Raw genomic sequence first — 22,080 nt, forward strand, 5'->3', positions numbered from 1 at the left:
CCTTCGCTTTGTCCCTCTCTGGTCAAATTAAAAATAAGTAAGTAAATAAAGTTAAATAATTCTTAAAAAAAAGAAAAGAAAGAAAAGAAAAAGAAAGAAAAAAACTCACACTGGGCACGTGTGCATCCAAAATCCCAAGAGACGAATGGAGGAGAAGGGACTGCTGGATGGCCATTCCCCCGAGGGGGTGATTTCTTGCTTTCTGTCTATTTTTCTTTCTCTGTCTCTGGTGAGAGCATGCAATCTATGACAAAAATCTCTCTCTCAAAAAAGGATTTTTTAAAATGAATTTTGTTTGGCTAACTTACTAAGTTACTCTCTTTGTGTGCTGCTTTTCTCCACCCAGAGTGTCAGCTTTATTTAAAATTTAAAAAAACAAAATTTTTACTTGGCTTTTTGCCTTATTGAGGTAGTTCTAAAAGTCTTATCAAAATTTCTATCATATAGGATGCAAATGAGATGTGGTTTATATATTCCTACATATATATATACTTACAAATTTTCTCTATATAGATATGTAAGAATAATTTCTTTTCCTCTTATTTAAATTATAAATGACTTTTTAGTCAACTGTTCTTGGATAAGTAAGATAGTTAAGTCTATCTTACCTTTATTGAAGTTACCCTTTCTTGCCATTTCATGAATTTTAAAAACTATTAAGGTAAATGTATTTCTGTTAATAACTGGCTTAAGCCAAACAGGATTTATTTTTCTAAAAGTAGGCTTTGTAGATTTAATTTAAATAAAGATTGTAGAGCAGCTGTGGTAGAGCAGAGGTGATAATGGGAATGTAAATTTTAAAAAATAAATGCCATGTTTCATTTATTCTATGAGAAAACATTTACAAAGATTTCACCCAGGGTGAGCAGGATATGAGAGGATTCATCAGTGAAACTTCATTGGGGGTGAACTTGGCAGTGCTTGTCAAATGCTAAGTGTTATAAATACATTTTGCCTTTTGTATTCACAGATAAATGTGTTTATAAGGGTATTTATTGTTGTGTTGCTTATGGAAGTGACATTGGAAACAATCTTCTATTTTAAAAACAAAAAGAATGAATGATGGAAGAATTATAGTGTATTGTGATCTGTATCCAGAAGAATGATTGAACTATACCTGTTGATGGGTGAATATGTATGTACAAAATTGTCAAAAACCACTTTAGTATCACTCTAGGTTTTTTGTTTTTTGTGGAAGTTTTTTGACTTAGGGTGCATGTGCTTGCCAGAGAGAAAGAGACAGAGACAGAGAGAGTGAAAGTGAGAAATCACCCCCAGGGGGTATGGCCACACCGCAGTCCCTTCTCTCTTCTCCTTCCAGGATCTTGGGCATGTACACACACGCTGATTTTCAGGCTGCTGTGTCTGCGACTCGAACTGCAGTTGGCATGTGGGAGTCCAGCAGTGTACCACTACGTCATCTGCCGGCCCCATTATCACCCTAGGTTTTTTTTTTTTTTTTTTTTTTTAAGAGTTTTTTTCTGTAGGGTTTGTGCACTCACCAGAGAGACACAGAGAAATCGCCCTGGAGTAGGGGAGATGGCCATGCCACAATCCCTTCTCCATTGTCCTCTCAGGATTTTGGGCACGCACACACATGCGCCCCATGTGAATTTTAGGTCACTACATCCGGGACTCAAGCCACGGTTGACTACGTTGGAGTCCAGTGACGTAACCATTATGCCATCTTCTGGCCTCATCACCCTAGGTTTTAATATAGGTGGAATGTTGTGGTCCTATAATAGTAATACTACCCTGAAAAAAAGTCAAGAATAAAAATCCATTGTCTGTATAGTAAAAAAAGAAAAGCAAAACAGTAATACTAGAACCTACAACAGGAATAGGGCTGGAGACTGGGGTATAAGAAGGAGAGCTTAAATTTTTTTTTTTTAAGAGGTTTTTGCTATAGTGAACATGCACTCACCAGAAAGACAGAGAGAAAGACAGACAGCGAGAAATCACCCCCCAGGGGGGATGGCCATGCTGCAGTCCCTTCTCCTCCATCCTTCTCTGAGGATCTTGGGCATGCACGCGCACTCGGCGTGAGTTTAAGACATGGTCTGGGACTCGAACCACAGTCAACTACATGGGAGTCCAGTGACATAGCCATTATGCCAACTGCTGGTCCCAGAGAGATTAAAATTTTAAATTAAACATGAGCTGCTTTTGTAATTTTTAGGAGAGTATTGCTCAGGGATGTTTTGCTTGTAGATCCAGGGCCGTTATTCTTTCCTACCCCAGCCCTTTCCATAGGTCTCCGTTTATGTATAAAGCCCTTTGCAAGAAGATTAAATAATAAATAGCAAGAAACAAGACAACAACCCCTTCCTTGTAGAGCATACATTCTAGCTGGGTGAGGCAGATGAGATTTTTAACAACTTGTAGTAGATAATAATAGATAAATGTAAAGGTGAAAAACAGAAGCAGATGGAGTGACCAGAGTGAGCCTCACTGTGCAGGTGCCATTTGAATCAAAACCAGAAAAAGTTGGCAAATGAGCTGTCTGGTTATATGAGGAAAGAGCATTCCAAACCAGAAAGCCCTAAGGTGGGAACAAACCTGCTTTCTCCAAAAGCAGTGAAAAGGCTGTCAGGTGGCATGATGGTTAAGGGCACTGGGCTCCCACATGGTCAACCATGGTTCAAGTCCTGGACCTGGTGGGTTGCTTTCTCACTTTGTGTGTTTGTCTGTCTGTCTCTCTCTCTTTCTTCTTCTTCTTCTTCTTCTCTGGTTAAAATAAATAAATAAAGTTAAATAAAATAATTATTTTTAAAATAATGATAAATAAAATTAAATAATTCTTTTTTTTTTGAGAGGTTTTCGCTATATGGTGCGTGCGCTCGCCAGACAGAGAGAGACATAGAGACAGAAAGCGAGAAATCACCCCCCAGAGGGGATGGGCACGCCGCAATCTCTTCTCCTCCATTCTCCTTTTGGGATCTTGGGCACGCACGCACACACACCCGGTGTGAGTTTTAAGCCACCAGGTTCGGGACGCGAACCGTGGTCGACTACATGGGAGTCCAGCGACATAGCCATTACGCTAACTGCTGGTTCCAAGTTAAATAATTCTTTTAAAAAATCACATTTGGTGAATTGGTGGAGACAAAGCTGTATGTGAAAGTTTAATTAGAAGACTGGTATACGTCTGTTCTGGATGAGGGAGGCACCTCTGAAGGCTGATGGAAGACCTTAAACTCCCGGACTATGTACAACACTGGGAAAGGCCAAGTTCTTTGTTGCTGGCAGGTTTGCCTGTGCTAGATAAAGGGGTTCATTTAACCTCCCTCTCAGAACTCTCCAAAGACAGGTACTTTTTTTTTTTTTTTTTTTTTTTTTAAGAATTCATTCATCCATCCATCCTTCCTTCTTTCCTTTCTTTCTTTGTGACTTGACTTGACTGACTGACTGACTTACCAGAGAGGGACAGAGCCAGAGAGAGAGTGAGGAAGCAAGCCACCAGGAGGTCTGGGACTTGAACCACTGTTGGCCATGTGGGAGTCCAGTGCCCTTAACCACCATGCCACCTGCTGGCCCCAAGATAGGTACTTCTTCTAGAAAGAATAATTGTGTTTGTGCCAGAGAGAAGCCCCTCTGATGGTGAATGTCAGGGTGAGAGTTCACACAGCATCCGTAGATTTGCTTGTTTTTTCCCTGCCCTTTAATAGGGAAAAAAAAGGGAAAGAACTGAGGCTTGATGCCAGGCTTTTTAGACAGTCTCACCAACTATGGTTTGCTCAGGGAATGATGTCTTAGAGAGAGACTTTTTTTAAAAAGTTTATTTCATGTGAGAGAGACTTTTTTTTTTTTTGGGAGAGATTTTCACTGTAGGGCGTGTGCGCTCGCCAGACAGACAGAGAGAGACATAGAGAAAGCGAGAAATCACCCCCCAGGGGGGATGGTCACGCCGCAATCCCTTCTCCTCCATTCTCCTCTTGGGATCTTGGGCACGCACGCACACGCGCCCGGCGTGAGTTTTAAGCCACCGGGTCCGAGACACGAACCGTGGTCGACTACGTGGGAGTCCAGCGACATAGCCATTACGCTAACTGCTGGTTCCTGAGACATTTTATTTTTTAACAAGAGGTTTTATTTTTGTTTTTTGATTTTTGTTTTTGTTTTTTGCTGTAGGGTGTGTGTGTTCACCAGAGAGATAGAAAGTGAGAAATCACCACCCCCAGGGGGAATGGCCACACTGCGATCCCTTTTCCTTCATTTTCCTTTTGGGATTTTGGGTATGCACACACATGCACCTGGTGTAAATTTCAAGCCACTGAGCCTGGGACTTGAACTGTAGTCTGCCATTTGGGAGTCCAGCAATGTAACCATTACACCATCTGCTGTTTCTGGGGCAGGTACTTTTGACAGGATCTTGCCATGCCTGTATCCTTCCCCTAGCCTCTCAGCCAGCCAGGATTACTGGTTCACCTGGGCCTCCCATGTGACTCCAGTGTCACTCAGCAGAGCCCTGCCACCAGCACAGTTGTGGCTGGTCCATTAGTATTTGCTCTTTTTGTTGCTAGAAGTATAAATATGAAGGCTTTTTTTTTTTTTTTTTTGGAGAGGTTTTTGTTATAGAGTGCATGCACTCACCAGAAAGACAGAGAGAGATAAAGCAAGAAATCACCGGCCAGGGGAGATGGCCATGCTGCAATCCCTTATTCATTCTCTCGGGGTTTTGGGCACGCACGCACACGTGCCTGGCATGAGTTTAAGTCACCGGGTCCGGGACTCGAACTGCGGTTGACTACATGGGAGTTCAGCGACAGTGAAACTGTCCCAATAGCGGCTGTTTTGAAATTGATGTCTTTCTCTTCTTAGTGCCTCAAATGAGATCCTCCAAAGATGTGTCATTATAATAAGTTAGAATGAGTTAATTTAGGTGCAAAAAAAATGTTTGAAATCCATGCTTAGTATTTTTGTAATACATTTTCCATACATGAGGGTTTCTAAAGTTACTGGGTCGCTAGAACCAGCAGTTAGCGTAATGGCTATGTCGCTGGACTCCCACATAGTCGACTGCGGTTTGCGTCCCGGACCCGGTGGCTTAAAACTCACGCCAGGTGCGTGTACGTGCGTGCCCAAGATCCCGAGAGGAGAATAGAGGAGAAGGGATTACGGTGTGACCATTCCCCCTGGGGGGTGATTTCTCGCTTTCTATCTCTCTGTCTCTCTCTCTATGTCTGGCGAGCGCACGCGCCCTCTAGCGAAAACCTCTCCAAAAAAAAAAAAAAAGTTAATGGGTTGCAATGGTTTGTCAATCATATGTTTGACGTACGATATCTTTAACTGTTCATAGAACTGTCAGCTAATTTCCTTTTCTTTAAATAGTGTATTTATGCTTGAGAATGTGTGCATTCAGGAGAGAGCAGAAAGACAGGCACTCTCAGCAAGGTCTCATCATGCTGCAATGCACGTCCCTCAGCCCTCTCTGCCCACACCCCTCGTGTTCCAGAGCTCCTGGAGATCTGAAACCATAGTCAGCTTCTGGGTTTCCAGCACTGCAATGCAGCATACTGTATTTGCCCTGCTGATGCTGTACCACAGTATATTTCAGTGTCTACACCAAAAACGATATGAACTGCACTGCTACTAGAAATGTGTCATTCAGGATATAGTAATCTTACTCAGATTAAATAATCCAAATTCTGTGTCTTTTTGTTTGTTTGTTTGTTTTGGAGAGGTTTTTGCTATAAGGTGCGTGCGCTTGCCAGACAGACAGAGACAGAGAGATAGAAAGCGAGAAATCACCCCCCAGGGGGGATGGCCATGCCACAATCCCTTCTCCTCCATTCTCCTCTTGGGATCTTGGGCACACACGCACACGCGCCCAGTGTGAGTTTACGCCATTGGATCCGGGACTCGAATCGTGGTTGGCTACGTGGGAGTCCAGCAACATAGCCATTACGCTAACTGCTGGTCCCTTTTTGTTTGTTTTTAATTTACTGTAGGGTGTGTGGTTATGCCACAATCCTTTTTCCTCCATTTATCCCCCATCAGGATTTCGGCCTGATGTTTTTAAGCCACCCGGGCTAGAATTTGAACCATGGTCAGTTCTGTGAGTTCTGGCTCTGTTAAGTACTAGGCCAGTCCAGATAAGGTGTTTTTTGATGTATTTTTCTATGCAAAAATATGTTATGGGGATCAGCAGTTGACGTAATTGCTATGTTGCCGGACTCCCATGTAGTCGACCGTGGTTCTAGTTCTGGACCTGGTGGCTTACACTGATGCTAGGCGCACGTGCATGTGTGCCCAAGATCCTGGGAGGAGAATGGAGGAGAAGGGATTGTGGCATGGCCATCCCTCCTGGGGGGTGATTTTTCGCTCTTTGTCTCTCCATCTCTGTCTGTCTTTCTGGGAAGCATATACACCCTATAGCAAAAACATCTATCAAAAAAAAAAAAGTCATGACTTTTCGCAGGAGCCAATAAATAATCTATTTGTTCTACTCTATTAATATGCAAAAAACAAAGGATCGCATTTTCAAAGAAGAGTTAAAAGTTTCGAACAAGTTGTGGTATTTCCTTCTTAGATGCCAGTTGATTGTTTTACTTGCTTTCTGGAGTGGGTATGTATCTGTTAATGCAGTGTGATACTGAAGGATGATCTATTTGGGTTTGGTGATGTGGCCTCCTCACAAGCCAAGGGTACGGCAGTCCTCTTCCTGGTATTACATAGGGCTCTTTCTTGAGATCTCTTCTTCTTTGGGGGCTGGGTTCTTGGTGATGCCTGGCTTACTCACTGCTGAATCTTGTCCCCACAGGTCCAGGTCCAGGTCCAGCAGTCTCCACAGCAGGTCTCGGCTCAGCAACTCTCCCCGCAGCTCACTGTTCATCAGCCTGCAGAGCAGCCCATCCAGGTCCAGGTGCAAATCCAGGGCCAGGCACCGCAGTCCGCAGCCCCCTCCATACAGACCCCATCTCTGCAGAGCCCCAGCCCCTCACAGCTGCAGGCAGCCCAGATCCAGGTGCAGCACGTGCAGGCAGCTCAGCAGATCCAGGCTGCAGAAATCCCGGAAGAGCACATCCCACATCAGCAAATCCAGGCTCAGCTGGTGGCTGGCCAGTCTCTTGCCGGGGGTCAACAGATCCAAATCCAGACTGTGGGTGCCCTTTCGCCTCCACCATCCCAGCAGGGCTCACCCCGTGAAGGGGAACGGCGGGGGGGCCCAGTGTCCTCCAGCCAGTGAAGAAGCGCAAAGTGGACATGCCCATCACTGTGTCTTATGCCATCTCAGGGCAGCCGGTGGCCACCGTACTGGCCATTCCACAGGGCCAGCAACAGAGTTACGTGTCCTTGAGGCCAGACTTACTGACAGTAGACAGTGCCCACCTGTACAGTGCCACTGGGACCATTACTAGCCCTACAGGAGAAACTTGGACCATCCCTGTTTATTCTGCCCAGCCCCGGGGGGACCCTCAGCAACAGAGCATTACCCACATTGCCATTCCCCAGGAAGCCTACAACGCAGTTCATGTCAGCGGCTCACCCACAGCCCTGGCGGCTGTAAAGCTGGAGGATGACAAGGAGAAGATGGTGGGCACCACGTCTGTAGTGAAAAACTCCCATGAAGAGGTTGTGCAGACCCTTGCAAACTCTCTCTTTCCAGCACAGTTCATGAATGGCAACATCCACATTCCAGTGGCTGGGCAGGCCGTGGCAGGCACGTACCAGAACACGACTCAGACTGTCCATATATGGGACCCCCAGCAGCAGCCACAGCAGCAAACTCCCCAGGAACAGACACCGCCACCACAGCAGCAGCCGCAGCAACAGCTCCAGGTTACTTGTTCAGTAAGTGAGACTTACCTGTAGGGCAGCCTGCTCCCTCAGGGCCCACTGAGAACTTGCCTGGCAACCTCTGGCTTGTTTATTGCCTTGATGTTAGTTGTACAGTGATAAAGTGTTACTATTTGGTGTAAGTCGGGGAGGAGCAGCAGGTGAGGCCATGCAGCAGGCAGGAGGTCTATCCTGGTATGGAGATAAATGAAATGACCAGTAAACTAATTCAGAGATTTGGAGATGCTTTGGGGCTTGGTGCCTGGAACACTTCTTTGTAATCCCTTCTGAGGAAGAATATGTTACAGATATTAATGAATGGTACATTGCAAGTGTTATCTGTGTGCCAGGAGTTCATTCCTTACATGTAAGTGTACAGATCCAGTGGAATATGGATTATAAACTCATCACCGCAAGGCTCTGAGATGGTTCCTTTTCTTGTTTTTAAAGAATTATTTTTTAATTTTAATTTGACCAGAGAAGGACAGAGTGAGAGAGAAAGTGTGAAAGCAAGCCGCCAGATCCAGGACTTGAACCATGGTCAGCCATGTGGGAGTTCAGTGCCCTCAACCACCATGCCACCTACCAGCCCCAAGATTGTTCTTTTTAATTAGAATTTTTGGATACAGTGTTGGTGAATTAAAAGATAAAATAGGGGCCAGCAGGTGATGTGGTGCTTAAGGCACTGGACTCCCACATGGCCAGACGTGGTTCGGGTTCCCAACCTGCCAGCTTGCTTTTCTCACTTTTTCTCTCTGGTGAGTGCATATGCTCTATAGCAAATTTTAAAAATAATAATATTATTAAATATAATTATATAATTTTTTTCCCCCAGAGTGATTTTTGCTCTAGGGTGCATGTGCTTACCAGAGAGACAGACAGAGAGAAAAGGTTAGAAATCAACCCCTAGGGAGGAGGGCCATGCCACAGTCCCTTTTCCTCTTGGGATTTTAGGCACACATGCACATGTGCCTGGAGTGAGTTTCAAACCTCCAGGTCTGGGACTCAAAGCACTGTCGGCCTTGTGAGAGTCCAGCTTCTTAACCACTGTGTCACTTGGTGGCCACATAAATAATTCTTAAAAAAAAAAAAAAAAAAAACATAAAATCACACCACTCCTGGTGGGCCTGTTTTTGAGAGATTTTTGCTATAGAGCGTGTGCGCTCTCCAGAACGACAGAGAGAGACAGGCGGAGAGTGAGAAATCACCCCCTCCCGGGGGATGGCCATGCCGCAATCCCTTCTCCTCCATTCTCCTGTCAGGATCTTGTGCACACATGCACACGCACCTGGCATGAGTTTAAGCCACCAAGTCTGGGACTTGAATGGTGGTCGACTACATGGAAGTTCAGCAACATAACCATTACGCCAACTGCTGGTCCCCCAAGATTGTTATTATGTTGTTTGAAAATAGCCAGGGGCCATCCCCTACTGGTTGAGGCAGCTGAATCCCATATGACTGACCAACACAGTTCATGTCTCAGACCTGGTTGCTTGAAAAATATGTCAGGTACATGTCTGTGTGTGACCAAAATCCTGAAAGGAGGGAGAAATAGAAGAGAAGGGATTGTGACGTGACCATGTCCCCTGGGGATGATTTCTTGCTTTTCCTCTATCTCTGGCGAGGACACATGTCCTGTCACCAAAAAGAAGCAAAAAAAAAAAAAAAAAAAAAAAAAAACCCTTGTTTATTTGGGTTTTTAACGGGGGAAACTTGTAAATTTTTCTTAGAAAATTTTTTATATTCAAATAATTTAAAATTTACAAAATTTCAAAAACTGTAGTGAAATTCCAACTTTAAAATCACCCTTTTTAGCTGCTAGTTTCTTTTTTTAAAAGAGTTATTTTATTTAACTTTATTTATTTATTTTTATTTTACCAGAGAGGGACAGTGCGAGGAGGAGGGAGTAAGGAAGCAATTGCCAGATCTGGAAACTGAGGTTGGCCATGTGGGAGTCCAACACTCTTAACCACCACGCCACCTGGTGGCCCCCTCTAATTGTTAGTTTCTTTAAGGATAATCTTTCTCATTTTCCCTTTTTCTCTCTGCCTCTCTCTCTGGTCAAATTAAAAAATAGTAGCAAATAGAATTAAATAATTTTTTTGGAGAGATTTTTGCTGTAGGGCGTGTGCACTCAAAATATGCCATGACTTTTCTTTTCTTTCTTTTTTCCTTTCTTTTCTTTCTTTTTTTAAAAAATTTTTTCTCTTCTTTTTTTGGAGAGATTTTTGCTATAGGGCAGGTGCGCTCACCAGAAAGACAGAGAGAGACAGAGGCAGAAATTGAGAGATCACTCCCCAGAAAGGATGGCCTCGCAACAATCCCCTCTCCTCCATTCTTCTCTCGGGATCTAATTTTTTTTTTTTAAGAGAGATTTTTTTCTATAAGGGCGTGTTTCTCTCGGCAGAGAGGGAGACAAAAAAGGAGAGATCACATCCTCAGAGAGGATGGCCATGCTGCATTCCTTCTCCTCCATTCTCCTCAGGAATTTGAGCATGCATGCACCTGGCGTGAGTTTTAAGCCACTGGGTCTGGGATTCAAACCTTGGTCAACTACGTGGGAGTCCAGAGATGTAATTATTATACCATCTAATGGACCAAATAAATAATTCTTTCATTAAAAAAAATATTTTTTTATTTGTTATTACTATTTATTTTTATTTTTCAGTTTACCAAACAGCGAGAGACTGGGAAAGTGAGAAAGTGAGCTGCCAGTTCTGGACTTTGACCTGTTGTCAGCCATGTGGGAGTCCAGCACTTTAACCACCATGCCACCTGCCGGCCTCCTCAATAAATAATTCTTTTTAAAAGGGCGGGCGGATAGAGATAGGGCCCTTCGTATCAAGGGATAGGCATAGGCACCTGGGAATGCATGTGAAGGAGATGGTCCAAGTAAGTTAGACAAGAGACCGCAATCAGAAACTCAGGCGCATGCACCCAGCGTGCATTTAAGCTGCCAGGTCCAGGATTCTAACTGCAGCTGGCTACGTGGGAGTCCGGTGATGTAATCATTATATCATCTGCTAGTCCCTAGACCTTTTGATTTCTGTTCCTTTCCATTATTTATAAGGCAGCATAGTAAAGTGTGACATTTTGTGATTGTGCTCACATGGACAAAATGGGAATGCGGGGATTCTAGATTAACAAGGTCAGCAAAGGTGTCTTTGTAGGAAGTGTTTTTCCCCCTTTATTCTTGATGGAGTGTGTACACAGGAGATGGAAGAGGGGAAGGGAGATAGGAGCACCCTTAATAAGGTCTGATCAGGCCAGGATTCCCCTCGTCCAGCCCTCCAGCCCATGGATTTTGAGCACTTATGGGCATTCCCGGTGTGTTTCAGGCCAAGCACGCTTGCCAGGGATTTGAACTCTGGTTACCTGTTTTTGGAATCTAGCGTCCCTTGAGTAGCACATTACTGCTGCAACACAGAGCCAGCCCTGTAAAACATTTGTTTAAAGCTTCCTTCTTTTTATTTCTTGGGTGAGAGAGAGAATGACAGTACCCAAGTAGGTCCTTGACACTGATTCACCTCCAGCCTGTCATGGGCATACATATGCCGCATCAATTCAAGGAAATTTCTGGATGTATACCCAGAACCTTTCCATTTTGGTTAACCTTGCAGAGCATATTTTACCACTGCGCCACTCTGGCCCAGAAACATGGGATTAGAACTGTAGTTCTTACCTTAGTTTGGTGGAAGAATGGAGCATAATATAGAGCCAGAGTCAGACAGGAGGATATGGCCTACGGCAGTGCGAGAGGGGAGTTAGCATTGTCTTCCCAAAGTGAAGAGCTCAGTTTGATCTGACCTGTGGTAGGAAATCTGAAATTGCCCAGTAGTGGTAACAAGAATTCAGGTAGAGATCTGTAGAGTGGACTGAATGTAGGAAGAGACCATCAGTGCTGTTTGTATGGGTGCTGTGTTCAGCTTCTGTTCATAGAGATGGACCCAGTAGACCTCCCCAGGTCTCAGGCCTGATGGTTGTATTTGTAAGTCAGGCCTCTTCCAGGTGCTTGCTTATTTCTCTAATTTGCATGTCTGGACCCTCCAGCAGGAGATTCTTTTCTTGGTTTAAGTTTGCTATAGGGTGCATGTACCCACTCTCGATGGGGAATTCATTGGGGGATGGCCACACCACAGCACCTTCTCTGGTCTCCTCTTGGGATTTTGGGTACACACGCACACATACCAGCATGGTTTTCAAGCCACTGGATCTGTCACTTGAACTGTGAAGTTGGCCATGCAGGATCCAGCCACCTTCATTCTGTGCCACTGGCTAGCCCTTTTTTTTGTTGTTTTTTATTTTAATCTTTTTATCAAGAGAGACAGAAAGAGTGGGAAAGTGAGAAAGCACACCCCCCCTCCATGTGGTATAGTTGTGCTACAATCCCTTCTCCATTTCTCCCTCCTCTTGGAGTTTTGAGCATGCATTCACAACCAGCATGATTTTCAAGCTAGGCCAGCAGGTGGCATGGTGGTTAAAGGCACTGGACTCCCACATGGCTGGCTATGGTTCAAGTCTTGGACCTGGTGGCTTGCTTTCTCACTTTCCTTCTTTCTCTCTCTGATCAAACTGGAAAATAATAATAATAAAGTTAGATAAAATAATTCTGAAAAGAAAGAAAGAAAAACATGCTGAGTGTACACTTGTGCCCTGGATCCTGACAGATGGAGAATTGGAAAAAGGATTATGGGTTGAACCAGACCCCATTGAGGGGTGATTTTTCTCTATTTTTCTTTTTCCTCCCTTTTTCTCTTGCATATGTGTATGTACTTACACCCTCTGACATTAAAAAAAGAAGAGAGGGAAAAAAGTAGTAAAACTAAAGGGAGTAGCAGGTGGCATGGTAGCTGCGGTGTTTGACTCCCACATGGCTAACCACAGTTCAGTCCCAGACCTAGCAACTTGGTTTCTCATTCTCTCTCCCTCTTGTGAGCACGTGTGTCCTATAGCAAATTAAAAAATAACAATAAATAAAATTAAATAATTTTTTAAAAAGTAAAAAAAACAAACATCAGATTCATGGTGAAACCTCCCTCCTTTGACCTTACATTCACCTCCATCTGTTACCCCATTTCTTTGCTCTTCATTAGTACCAGAGTTAGCAAAAGCCTCATCTGCATAAGGCAGCTTCACTTGCTATCCTGTTTTGTTTTTGTTTTTGTTTTTAAATAATTATTTATTTACTTTTATTTATTCCTTCATTTATTTTCATTTGACCAAAGACAGATACATAGAAGGATAGTGAGAAAGCAAACCACCAGGTCTGGGTCTCAAACTGTGGTCAGCCATGTGGGAGTATCCAGCACCTTAACCACCACACTACCTGCTGGCCCCTCTTTTCTTTTTTATTTTATTTATTTATTTTTAAGAATTATTTGATTTAACTTTATTTATTTTAAAATTTGACCAGAGAGTGACAGAGTGAGAGAGAGAGGGATGGTGAGAAAGCTAGCTGCCAGGTCCAAGACTCAAACCTTGGTCGGCCATGTGGGAATCCAGCACCCTTAACCTCCACACCACCTCCCAGCCTCAGCTATTCAGTTTTCATTTCGTTTCTTTTCTTTTTTATTCCTTTTTTTTTGGGGGGGGGGAGATTTGCATGCACTCACCAGAAAGACAGAGAATGACAGAGAGACACAAAGGGAGAAATCATCCCCCAGGGGGGATGGCCATGCCTCAATCCTCTCTCCATGCTCCTCTCGGGATCTTGGGCACACAAGCACATGCACCCGGCGTGAGTTTAAGCCACCAGGTCCGGGACTTGAACTGCAGTCAACTACATGGGAGTCCAGTGACATAGCCATTATGCCAACTGCTGGTCCCAGTTTTCTTTCAATTCATGACTAAATCTATTCTTCTTGGGGTCCTTAGTAACCTCCCCGTGTCCAGATTGAATATACATGTCTGTTTTCATTTCATAGCACATGACACCACAGACCATAGCTACCATTCATTCAGCCCGTCTTTTATTTATTTATTTATTTTAGGTTTTTGCCGTAGGCACATGCATGAGAGAGAGAAAGAAAATGAGATAGTGAGAAGTCACCTTCCCGGGAGATGTCTACACCACAGTCTCTCTTCCATTCTCCTCTTGGGGTTGTGGGCACACAAGCACAGCACATCTGGCATGATTCCTAGGCCGCTGGTCTGGAGCTTGAACTGTGGTCAGCCATGTGTGAATCCAGTACCTTAACCACCATGCCATACTTCTTTCTATTTTTCCTCTTACCAGATTAATCCTTTTTTCTTCCCATGAACCTTTACTTGTTCCTCCTCCCTCTTTCTGAGCTGCTTTTATTTATATTCCTCAGGGCTCAGTACTGGTCTTCTTTTCTAAGGGATTTCTGGCCCTCCTTTCTCCCTGAGGGATTTCTCCCTAATGGTTTTAGTATCTTTTAAATGACTCTTGAGACTATTTAAGGTGATAATAATTGACACATACCATCTGCCAGACACTTTCTCCAAAATTTTAAAATTCAGTAACTCATTTCATTTTCACACCAACATACAAAGAATGTATTGTTACAGTTCCATCTTACAGATGAGGAAACTGTGACAGAGCATGATAAAGTAATAGGACCAAAGCCATGGTTAGCAGGTAGCAGAACTGGGATTAAACCTGGGACAGATTGGCCATGGAGCCTGTCTAAACCCCTTTCCCGCACTGACACACAGATGTAAGTCTCTTGGCCCAGTGGTGGTTGATGATGCTACTTAACAAGCTGAGGCCACGTGGGAAGCCAGGAATCAATTCACATTCCATCCGAAAACTCAGGCATTGTGTGTGCCTAAAGTCCCAGCTGCTCAGGAGATAGGGGCAATAGGATTATGATGTACCAAGACCTCATTTAAAAAATAAAGAATAATAAAAACAAAAATCTCTGGAGACCACAACTTTCTCCCCTATGACCTTTCTCACACACTCAGCTGCCTTGTTTATCATTTACTTAGATTTTTGACAGTGTCTCACATCTTCACTAGCACCTACCTCTACCAGTGTTGAAAATTTAGGTGTTGGGGCCAGCTGGTGGCACAGTGGTCACACAACTGGACCCACATGGGAAGGTTCCTGAGTTCCTGTCCCAGGACTCCCAGGCATCCAGGCGCACCCTACTGTGATCCTGCTTGGCAGAGTACTGGAGGTGGATCAGTGCAGGAAGACTTTGTTGGGAGTTCTGTGCCCTTCCCCTCACCTCTCAGAAGGGATAAGTAAACTTTGTTTTTTTTTTTAGAGGTTTTTGCTATAGGGTGCATGCACTCACCAGACAGAGAGAGACAGAGAGATAGAAAGTGAGAAATCACCCCCCAGGGGGGATGGTCACGCCACAATCCCTTCTCCTCCATTCTCCTCTTGGGATCTTGGGCATGCACGCACACGCGCCCGGCATGTTTTAAGCCACCGGGTCCGGGACGCAAACTGCAGTCAACTACGTGGGAGTCTAGCAACATAGCCATTATGCTAACTGCTAGTCCCAAGCAACCAAGTTTAAATTTCAGTCCTGGAGGCTTGAAAAATATGTTGGGCATGTGAACGTGCATGCCCAAAATTCTGACAAAATGGAGAAATGGAATATAAAAGCATTGTAGTGTGACAACATAGGTTACACACTCCTGTATCTGCCCTCTGGCATTAAAAAAAAACAAAACAGCAAGAATATATATATTTGGGGGCTGGTAGGTGGTGTGGTGGTTAAGATGCTGTACTCCCCCATGGTCGACCATGGTTCAAGTCCCAGACCTGGCAGCTTGCTTTCTCACTCTCTGTCTCTCTCTAGTCACATTAAATAGTAATAATAAGTAAAATAATACTCTTTAAAAAAAAGAATATATATATATATACACACACACACACACATACATACATACACACATATATGTGTGTATATATATATATATGTATGTATGTATGTATGTATTTAAGGTTTTTGTCATAGGGTGAGTGCACTTGCCAGAGAGAGACAGAAAGTCAGTGAGAGGGAAAGTGAGAAATCTCCCCCTCGGGGTGATTGGCCATACTACAGTGCCTTCTTCATTCTCTTTGGATTCTGGACACAACATGCACATGTCTTGGTGTGATTTTTCAAGCCGTGAGGTCTGGGACTTAAACTTGAGTTAGCCATGTGAGTGTCCAGCACCTTAACCACCATGCCTTCTGCTGGCCTCGGTAAGAATACTGTTAGATGGTATAGCGGTTACATTGCTGGACTCCCACATAGCCCGGTGGGTGCGCCCACCCAAGATTCTAGGAGGAGAATGGAGAAAGGGTTACAGTGTGGGCATCCCCCCTGAGGGTAACTTCTCACTTTCACTCTTGCTGTCTTTGTGTCTCTCCATTGAACACACATACCCTAAGGAAAAAACAAATTGGAGGGTCAGCAAATGGCGTAATGGTTACATCACTGGGCACTCACATGGTTGACCGTGGTTTGAGTCCCAAAGCCAATGGACTTGAGACTCATACCATGTGCATGTGTGTGCATGTGTGAAATCTTAAGAGGAGAATGGAGGAGAAGGGATTGCGGCATGGCTCTCCTCCCTGGGGGGTGATTTCTTGCTTTCTGTCTCAAGTGAGTGTATGTACCCTATAACAAAAATCTCTCTAAAAAAAAGAATAAAAATGCTTAGAGCTTGCATTACATGTAGAAACAACTCTAAACCACAGGGTACATGGTCCTGCATCAGTGTTTTTTTCTTCCTTTTTTAAAAAACTTATTTGTTTATTGCCAGAGGGTGTGTGTGTGTGTGAGCTCACAGAACGCTGTCCTTGTGGGATCTGGCTCCTAATACACATTGCTTAACAGGGCCTGCCCGACATCATTAATTCTCAGCCTGAGACATATTACTGCCACCTCCACCCACTGTAGACATTTGGACCCATGTAGAAGCTTGCGGAGCTTGTCCAGTTGCTCGGGAATGTGATTGCTTGTTAGTATTGGAGATATACAGGAAAGGGGTCTGCTTACCCACCAGTAGAGAGAAGCACTACCCCGTGCACCCTGGCCTCCACCTCCTTGTCCAGGCAGACTCCTGGATATCCAGCTTGAGTTGATGATGGTGTTGCCCTCGAATAAGGTGGGAGGACAAGGGAGATAGGGCTGAGCTGAGAGGTCTTGAATCCTACCAGGTAGCCGGAGGAAGTTCAGGAGAGAGAGGTGTCAGGATGCTGAACGCAAAGCAGAAGATTGTAAGTGGCGTTGCTGGGTGCCAGATAGGTCCGGTCGGGTAGATACAAGTCCATTACATACAACCTTTTCATTTCTGGTCTTTCTGACTGGGTGCTACAGGGAGTGTGGTGGAGATTGTGGTGGTCATCAACAGGATAACCATGAAGAGACTGCTGATTCTTGAGATAGCCAGAGCAGTGATCGGAGCTCTGAATGCAACATGGGGACCAGAAGTCTGTAGAAATCAGAGATCACAATGAGTCTCAGGTCAAAGGAGAAGAAAGGACAATAATGCCAAGACCTGGCTATAGACTTGACTTTGACTAGGACTGTAACTGGTGACACACCTTTTAGTTGAAGTGGAGGAAAAGTGTGTTCCTGGATGAGCCGAGAAACAGTTTTTTGAGTAAAGGGAGGCTTTGGCAAAGCTGATCGTGGGAGGCTATGTTTGCTCTTTACTCCACTGGCCTTGGCTTAGCTGCTTCCTGGCCTGTGCTAGGTGTCTCCAGGAGGCCTTAGGGTCAGCAGTAATGACACTGTTTTGGGTTTTGTCACTGTTTTTCTTTGGAATAGCCAGTGTAGTCAAGGAGAAAAATGGATACCATGGCTTTTCTTCACGTCATTTCAGATGGAAACAACTCTTTGCTCCAGAGTGTGGTTTAATGCATTTTTCAATTAGCTTTGCAAACATGCTTATTGACTCAGTGAGTAAGAGAAATTGGGTTTCTTTTTGGTATGACGCAAACTGATTTCTCATTTTTTTTTTTTTTCAGATCCTTTGAATATAAACATGTTCTCTGAAGACGTTGTAGTAATTGAGTTCTCTCCCATTAAAATGAGACTAAGGGCAACTAGCAGGTGGCATAGTGGTTAAGGTGTTGGAACTCCCACATGGGTTGATCATGGTTCAAGTCTCAGACCCGGAGGCTTGAAACTCATGCCGGGTGTGTGTGCATGTATGTCCAAAATTCTGAGAGGAGCACAGAGAGGAAGAGACTGTGGCATGGCCATCCCACCTGGGGCATGATTTCTTACAAAAAGTTCTCTCTCCAAAAAGAAAAAAAAAAAAGCTAAGGACTTTCCAAAGTAAGGACATTGAAAATATTAGTGTTTTAAATTTTGAGGTTATAGGGACCAGCAGGTAGTGTGGTGGTTAAGGTGCTGGGCATGGTTTGAGTCCCGGACCTGGTGGCTTGCTTTCTCGCTTCTTCTCTCTCTGTGTGTCCCTCTCTGGTCAAATTAAAATAAATGAATGAATCAATAAAACTAAATAATTCCTGAAGAAAAAAATTTGAGGTTATGAAGATCGCTTTAGAATCTTTAAGATTAGGCGGTAAGTGGGGTCCAGCAGAAGGCGTCATAGGACGTAAGGCACTAGATTCCCACATCTTCAACCATTGTTCTAGTCTTGAACATGGCAGTTTGAAACTCATGCCGGGCACGTGTGTGTGCATGCCCCAAATCCCAAGAGTAGAATGGAGGATACGGCACTACAGCGGGGTTGTCCTCCTGGCGGGTGATTTCTTACTTTTTCTCTGTCTCTTTTAGGAGCATGCTAGCCCTATAGTAAAAATATCTCTCAAAATTAGATGAATAATTGAATGCCAGGTCCAAGAGGCACTTGTACTGGCCCAGTTGGAGTGCTGCGTTTGCTGTACCTGGGTTAAGAAGTAGAACATTAGAGCTTCTTGAAAGTTGGACAGAGAAAAGAAGAGAGATGGTTTTCTTTTATTTAAGTGAACTATAACACTTTCCTGGCAATTTTGTAGAAGGACTCATTGCAAAACAATATTGACATATTTTTATGGTTTCTCTCATAGGCTCAAACTGTCCAGGTTGCTGAAGTTGAACCACAGTCGCAGCCACAGCCTTCCCCAGAACTTCTGCTTCCAAATTCTTTGAAGCCAGAAGAAGGGCTTGAAGTATGGAAAAACTGGGCCCAGACCAAGAACGCTGAACTAGAGAAGGATGCTCAGAACAGATTGGCACCCATTGGGAGTGAGTGTTTGGGTGGGCTGTGTCTAAAATGCAGTGTCTGAAGTAATAGGCCAGAAAGTCAAGAAACTTGTTCCATGGCTCTGGAGAGTAGAGAACATCATCTGATATCGTATGCTGAAGCTAAGACTAGCAGGAAGCAGGCCTGAACTTGTTCTGATGGGCAGGAGTTGTGGGGTTTGCCCAAGACCAAGAGTTTTACATAAATGGGTTTCTGGAGTTGACCCTGGGCAGATTCTGATCTTTTTCTCCCTTGCCTTTATTTATTTATTTATCTTCCTAAGGAATTAATTTAATTTTATTCATTGTCAATATTTTATTAAAGTTGACTAGAGAGAGACAGAAAGAGAGAAGGAATGTGAGAAAGCAAGCTGCCAGGTCCTGGACTCGATCAGCTGTCAGCCATGCGGGAGTCCAGCCACCTTAACCACCACGCCACCTTGCTGGCCCCCTTTATTTCTTGACCTTAATGATAATTTGGGTGATATAGGAGACATGAAGGCTTGGAAGGAAACCCTTAGTATAATAAAACATAGGTGATTACCGCCTTAGTAGTTCAGTTCTGATTGAAGGTAAAAGGAGCCGTTTTAGTCCTTGCACGCTGATGAGCAGTCTGCTCTGAGCCTTCCTTTCAGGAACAGTAGACATGAGATTTACCAGGACCATTGGGGCTTGTGTTTCAGGGCGCCAACTGCTGCGGTTCCAGGAAGACCTCATTTCTTCTGCTGTAGCTGAGTTGAATTATGGGCTGTGTCTGATGACGAGGGAAGCTCGAAATGGAGAAGGTGAACCCTATGACCCAGATGTGCTCTACTATATTTTTCTTTGTATTCAAAAGGTAGGAAACGGATTTTCATAGGAATATGTTTGAGCTGTACTCTCATTGGGTGTTTATTGGTCAGTGAAGTTAGAAAATGACAAGCAAGAGGTTCAAATAAGTTGTCTTTCAGCTATATAATGAAGTTTAAAATACACATTTTTTAATTGCAAAGACCTACATGTTCATTTTAGAAAATAAAACAAGTATTGTCCAGAATCCTACCACCTAGAGGAACTTGTTAAAATATTTGGTAATTATCTTATACCCATTTTTTAAAATTACAAAGCATTTATGTAACACTTTTTTTCTTGGTAAAAGTAAACACAGTTTTATAAAAGAGATTTATCCAAAATCGTCTGGTGCTGATATACAGCTTTTCTTCTCATTGTTGCCTATGTTAACACAGAATAATTATTTGAAGGAGTTTGGCTAGAATAATGCACAGATGTAGCCAGACTTTCAGGGCCTCCTAAGGTGAAGCATAACAGGGAAATTAATAAACTGGTGGTTTAGGGCAGCAGAGATGTCTTCCTTAGCATCTAAAGCTCTTAAGGAGAAACCCACAGAATAATGGAAGAGGGCTTGGCTTGCTGGTTCAGTTCTCTCTGTTGCCTCCTGAGCAAAGTCTCCGTCCCAGTTGTTCTTTCGTGCTGTTGCTAACAGACACCATGTGAATTTTTACATGTTCTTATTTCGTGTTCTCTCCAGTCTAGGAAGGCAGGCAGTCTTCTCCACTTACATACGAGGAAATGGAGTCACAGAAGTTAAAGACTCACACATGTTATTACTTAACTACACGATACTTGACCCCAGAGTCTGTTCATGATTTTTGCTATGACAGGCAGTGCCTTGCTTATGAGAAATAGCATTCACAAAATCCGCCTTACTGGTTGAACTGTTGTGAAGTGGGGCCAGCAGATGGCATAGTGGTTATGTTGCTGGACATAACCATGCCCAACTGCAGTTCAAGTCCTGAACCTGGTGACTTGAAACTCATGTTGGGCGCATGTGCCCGAGATCCTGGGAGAAGAATGGAGGAGAAGGGATTGTGGTATGCCCATCCTCCCAGGGGATGATTTCTTTATCTCCCTCTTACTGTCTCTGTCCTCCTTCTCCCCTCACCCCCTCCCCAGGCACATGCCCTAAGGCAGAAAACTGTTTAAAAAAGGCAGGGGTGGGGAGAGGATGTTGTGAGACTCAGTTCACATGTCTGAAGTACACTGGAATTGTCACATGCTGAGCAGTTTTGATGGCACTGGGTTAAAAACGGGGTGGCTTTCCTATTTCTCCTGAAAGTCTTACTCAGGAGACTAACAATAACCTTATTGGTTGCTTTTCTTTTAGTACCTTTTTGAAAATGGAAGAGTAGATGACATTTTCTCTGATCTGTATTATGTCCGATTTACGGAGTGGCTACATGAAGTTCTAAAGGATGTTCAGCCCCGGGTCACTCCACTTGGTAAGAGTCCCCCTCGTCTTTGGATTTCTTTTCCAGCTGGGTTTAAAAAGGCTGACAGCCCCCATGGTTTGCTGTGACAGTGAATGGGTGAGGGTGTAAATCCAGGTACCATCACTGGCCCTCTGCGGCTTGGCCTGCTATGGAAAGGACTCTACTCACCTGAGAGCCCTGCTGGTCTCAGTAAATGAAAACCAAAGTGTTGAAATAAGGAAGTTCTCTCTCACCTATATAGTGAATTTTAAAACAAGCATTTTTTTTTTTTTTTTTTTTTTTTTTTTTACTGCAAAGACCTGTGTGTTCATTTTAGAAATAAATTAAGAAAGTAAGTTTTGGGACCAGCAGATGGCAGAATGGCTACGCCGCTGGACTCCCATGTAGTCAACTGCAGTTCGAGTCCTGGACCCGGTGGCTTAAACTCAAACTGGGCATGTGTGTGCGTGTGTGCCCAAGATCCTGAGAGGAGAATGGAGGAGAAGGGATTGTGGTGTGGCCATCTCCCCTGGGGGGGTGAGATCTCTTGCTTTCTGTCTCTCTGTCTTTCTGGTGAGCACACATGCCCTATAGCAAAAACCTCAAAAAAGAAAAGTTATCATCCATAATCTACTACCTACAGAAACTTGTTAAAATATTTGGTAATTGGTAATTTTTTTTTTTTTCAGTCACAAAGCATTTATGTAACACAGGGGAATGCAAAACTAGTGGATTTGTAGTTACTATCTTTATTTTTTAAAAATTTATTTATTTATTTATTTATTTTTTTTTTTTGAGATTTTCATTGTAGGGCGCGTGCGCTCGCCAGACAGACAGAGAGAGACATAGAGACAGAAAGCGAGAAATCACCCCCCAGGGGGGATGGTCAC

The 22,080-nt window shown here is 43.8% G+C and overlaps 1 protein-coding gene across 1 annotated transcript in view; it reads left to right on the plus strand.

The window, feature by feature from the left end:
- The window catches only part of QRICH1 (glutamine rich 1), a 37,041-nt gene that overhangs the window by 6,298 nt on the left and 8,663 nt on the right, over positions 1-22,080 (plus strand). The window contains 5 exon segments of the mRNA XM_006170986.3: positions 6,764-7,166; positions 7,169-7,794; positions 18,767-18,944; positions 19,625-19,779; positions 21,106-21,220. Coding sequence (XP_006171048.1) covers positions 6,764-7,166; positions 7,169-7,794; positions 18,767-18,944; positions 19,625-19,779; positions 21,106-21,220 — 1,477 coding nt within the window.

The sequence above is a fragment of the Tupaia chinensis genome, unplaced genomic scaffold, assembly GCF_000334495.1.
Source record: "Tupaia chinensis unplaced genomic scaffold, TupChi_1.0 Scaffold149184_1, whole genome shotgun sequence".
Taxonomy (NCBI): domain Eukaryota; kingdom Metazoa; phylum Chordata; class Mammalia; order Scandentia; family Tupaiidae; genus Tupaia; species Tupaia belangeri.